This window comes from Nicotiana attenuata, chromosome 6, assembly GCF_001879085.1.
Source record: "Nicotiana attenuata strain UT chromosome 6, NIATTr2, whole genome shotgun sequence".
Lineage (NCBI taxonomy): Eukaryota > Viridiplantae > Streptophyta > Magnoliopsida > Solanales > Solanaceae > Nicotiana > Nicotiana attenuata.
Window position 1 is genome coordinate 95,836,429 of NC_031994.1, and position 4,720 is coordinate 95,841,148.

A 4,720-nucleotide genomic window follows, 5' to 3' on the forward strand; every position below is an offset into this window, starting at 1 on the left:
TATTGATTTGTTGCTACGATAATTGGCTGAATTTCATCTCTATACAACGATACACAGAATCCATTTTGTATACGTGCATGGTATTAGGCCAAACCATCCCAATGCATGATATTCTTTACAATATATTGTCCGCTTTACAAATTCGCATGGTTTTACTCAAAAGACCTCACGTTATTAAGAGTATCCCGACACATTTATATGTAACTTCTTTTTCTTTTCAGCAACTAATGTGAGACTCTGTTCGCACATCCAACAATGCCGCTCGCTATTAGGCATAAACCATTACCCATTGCATCACAATTCATTATTTCTAAATTTAATCATAAATGATGTAGCTGATGTTTAAGTAGTGTACTGCAAGTTCGGGGGTCTCTGTTATATGATTTATCAGTGTTGTATTTTGTATTATATCTCTTTCTGAGTGTAACTTTTTAAGTCGTGTTAAATCGTGTATTATTACCTAATCTTCAAATGTGGATTATTTGTACGCCACTGTTCTACTAAAAATGACCAAGCTTGTCAAATTATATTTTTTCTGCTGGAGTTTAATTACCTTCACATATACTGGAGAAATACACATCAATAATAGACTACTGCATGACATTGATACAAATCTAGCTAGTGCACAATCATTGTATAACACTCAAAGAGTATAAATGATACAATACATTATACATATCGTTAAGAATCACTCAAAGGATCAAAACGACAAACGGAAAAAGGAAAAAGGAAAAAGAACGTCAAATGGTAAACACCATATAGGATAAAACATGAAAAATATTAGAAGCCGCAAGATGATCAGTTGGATGGAGGAGTTGCAAGTGTAGGAATGGTTGGAATTGCGGGAATGCTTGGAAGAGGAATATTGGCAGGCATTGGTGGCAGAGTCATCTTTGGGACGACAGAGGGCAAAGTAGGCAAAGATGGTAAATTAGGTGTAGTTGTTGGAAGAGTTGGCAAAGATGCAATACTTGGCAATGGTGGCAATGTGGCTGCAGTTGGCAAGTTGGGAATAGTGGGCAATTTTGGCATTGTTGGCTGAGGCAATGATGGGATTGTAGGCAAGTTTGGAAGTTGCAGTAGGCCGCGAGCAGCACGGGTTGTGCTTATGCTTGATAAGGACAATAATGAAATGATCAAGAAAAGGATTGTGTAGTTGCTGGAGGAAGCCATTGTCAATAGGAGTATGTGTGTTTTGACTTAGTTTGCTAGATTTCTTTGTGTTCCTAGCAAATTCAGTTGTGTTTTGTTTGATCATCTCTAAAGGGTATATATAGGGAAAGTTCTTGAGGGTCGATGAGGATTTGGTGAGATGTTGCATATGCTTAAATTCTAAAATTCTACTGTTACTTAACCTTCTTGAATTTTGACTTGAGAAAAATGCACCAGCTTTCAAGTCAAGAAGTTTTCTGAAAAAGTAGTTAGGTATAGATGAAATTTGGATCAACCATATTTGGTTGACAATTTATACAATACTAATTGATGAAATCATTTATTTATAATTTTAAACTAATAGTTGTGTATTGGTTGGCACTATGGAAATGTTTGCTTGCCTAATGATGGTCAAATGACCAATCAGCTCAACAATATTGTGAAGTCTAACACTTTTCCACGTGTAATGTTGAACTTGGAAGTATTAATATGCTTGTTAGGAAGTTAAAACTAGTAATACTAAACTCTTAAGTATTCTTCCTACTAGATTAAGCAAATCTCTGTGTTTTTTACCTATTGTTAAGAAGTAAAAATTAGGGTTCATTTCTTGTCTCAAATATTCACTTATAGCATATTATATTCCAATGCATTGACATATTTTTTCTACCGCCTGTACATTCCCATAATGATGTTGTTTTTCCAAAATCAGATTTTATTATTTAACATAACTTGAACTAGCCATCTCCTAGAAGTTATTATTATGATGAAAATTAATGAATTTAGATATATAACATTTGAACATCTGCTCGATATTCGTATCCTGCTCCTGATCTCCTCAATTTAATTCCTTTCTTTAAACAAGGGGAACCAAGATTAGGGGGTGATTTACTCCTATTTATTGACAACAACTAGTACAAATTTGAGTACGTCTCAACTATATCTGTATTAGGAGGAGTCATTACGAATTGACTAGCTTTATGATGTCAGCAGTGGTGGAGGAAGGATTTCCGCTAAGGGGGTTCAAAAAAAAAAAGTTAAAAATTTAAAAAGATTGTAGCTAGTGGAATTGAACTAGTGACCTCGTAAATGTTTTGAACCCCCTTGACCAGTAAGCTATGCTTTTGGTATATGTCAAGGGGATTCAAAACATAATATATAGAGGTAAAAAATATATTTGTCTTATTTTTCGGGGGTTCAGGTAACCCCGTCCGCTCCCTAAATCCACCCCTGGCTGTCAGTTAGTCCATCATAATCCTCCTCCTTTATTCAGACTTGGGACATGCAATGTACGCAAGCTCATAGGGCTATGCATATTCTTTTTTCACATGGATCGATTTTTGGATTAGAAAATCAATATATTCAAACTTCATTTTGGAGGAATGTAAACTAATGCAAATACACTGCTTTTCAATATAATATGCAGAGGCAGAGTTAATTAGAGCTGATTAATTACTTTTATTCTAGTCATGGTCTTATTTGGAATTTCTAGCATAGTACATTCCAAAAATGTTGAACAAGAACGGCTTACTTCTTGAAAGCATCCTTATAACAACAATCACATACGCTGTAAGAAAGTTAGTAAATGAATGCAGTGTAAGAAAAGATCCCAAGTATTTGATTGAAATGAAGATAATTTGCATTGATTTGTTGCTATGGTAATTGGCTGGTTTTCATGTATATACAGAGAGTCCTATTTATATATATGTATCGCTCATTAATTGGCATAAACCATTGTCCATTGCATCAGAATTTATGATTTCTAAATTTATTCAGGCTATTTTTTCGTTTTCATAGTACCGTGCCATTATTACTGGTTTTTGTCAGTGTTCTTCCATTTATTTTCTGGTCCTAACGATGCTAGTATTATCTGTCTGGCTGTTGTTGTTGTTGATCTATTATCTTTTTTCATCTTCTTGAGCCGAGGGTCTATCGGAAACACCTTCTCTACTCCTCCAGGATAGGGGAGGTTTAAGTACACACAGGGGCGGAGTTAGCTTAGCCCAAGTGGTGTCACGTGACTCCACTACGTCACAAATCTTTACTAATTATTTATATATAATTCAAATGATAAAACAAGGAAAACGCTAATATTAAATAAGTGACACCACTTGTCACGAAGAGGCGTCTAGCTTATCCGGTCAATGCCTCAAGATTTCTAAGCAAGGACAACACACATTGTAAGTTGTGTTATTTCTTTTTCTTGATTGTTTTTTTAAATATGATATTATTACAGTAATTTTTTTATTTGTTCACGTCTAAAATGGTGAGACCGCTTACAAAAATTCCCGCGTACGCTAGTGAATACACATGCCCTCTCCAGATCACTCCACTTGTAGAATTTTACTGGATTGTTATTGTAAATTTATTCAGGTCGATATTAAGGTAGTGCACTGCTTGTCGGGGTATCTCTGTTACAGGATTTACCAGTGTTTAATTATTTTGTATTATATCTCTTTCTGAGTGTGACTTCAAAAGTGCACTATTGGTAGGCCACTGTTCTACTAAAAATGACCTTGTGAAAGTATTTTTTTTGTTTTTGTTTTTTGTGGAGTTTAATTATCTTCACATGTACCGGAGATACGAGAACTGCACATAAATCAATAATAGACAATTGTGTGGCATTAATACAAAGGTTACTTTGCAATGACAACGTATAAGACTCGGAGAGTATATATAAATGATACCATGCATATCGTTAAGAATCACTCAAAAAATAAAAACAACAACAGAGAAAACGGGGAAAAAAAAAATCAAACGGCAGAGACCATAGGGTAAGACATGAAAATGTTGGAAGCCGCAAGATCAGTTGGATGGAGGAGTTGCAAGTGTAGGAATGGTAGGAAATGACGGCATTTTGAGAAGAGGAATATTGGCAGGCATTGGTGGTAAAGTCATCTTTGGTACAGAGGGCAAAGTAGGCAAAGATGGTAAATTAGGTGTAGCAGTTGGAAGAGTTGGCAAAGATCCAGCACTTGGCAATGGTGGCAATGTAACTGCAGTTGGCAAGTTTGGAAATGTAGGCAGCTGTGGCATTGTTAGCTGAGGCAATGATGGGATTGTTGGCAAGTTGGGAAGTTGTAGTAGGCTACGAGCACCATGACTTGTGCTGACGCTTGATAAGGACAATAATGCTATGATCAAGAAGAGCATTGAACAATTGTTGGAAGCAGCCATTGTTATATAATTTGCGAGGTTGCTTTGTTTTACAAGGAGATAATAAATTGTGTTTTGACTTGAGTTGAGTTTGATCATCACAAAAGGGTATGTATGTATAGGGGAAGTTTTTGAGGGATTACATGGATTTGGTGTGATGTTGGGTGTGGAGGCATGGGGACTACTCCATTGTTAGTTCACCTTCACAAATATATGTTGGTTTGAGGGTACAGATAGCTTTTTAAGTCATGAAGTTTTCTTAAAGTAGTGCATAGATGAAGTTTGCGCTCAACCATATTTGGTGAACAATTAGTTCAACATAATCCTTCCCCACCAAAAAGAAGAAAACGGAGTTTTATAAGCCATATACTCCCTCCGTTCACTTTTAGTTATCTATTTTTGACTTTGCACTCTC

The 4,720-nt window shown here is 35.7% G+C and overlaps 2 protein-coding genes across 2 annotated transcripts; both read right to left on the minus strand.

Moving 5' to 3' along the window:
• LOC109228131 (integumentary mucin A.1-like) lies at window positions 799-1,173 on the minus strand. Its single transcript, XM_019393310.1, has one exon. It carries the CDS (start codon window positions 1,171-1,173, stop codon window positions 799-801), a length of 375 nt encoding a protein of 124 aa, XP_019248855.1.
• Window positions 3,955-4,326, minus strand: LOC109228132 (pre-mRNA polyadenylation factor FIP1-like). Its single transcript, XM_019393311.1, has one exon. It carries the CDS (start codon window positions 4,324-4,326, stop codon window positions 3,955-3,957), a length of 372 nt encoding a protein of 123 aa, XP_019248856.1.

Coding starts and splice junctions, on each gene's coding strand:
- LOC109228131 (XM_019393310.1), bottom strand. CDS start 1,173: ATGGCTTCCTCCAGCAACTACACAATCCTTTTCTTGATCATTTCATTA.
- LOC109228132 (XM_019393311.1), bottom strand. CDS start 4,326: ATGGCTGCTTCCAACAATTGTTCAATGCTCTTCTTGATCATAGCATTA.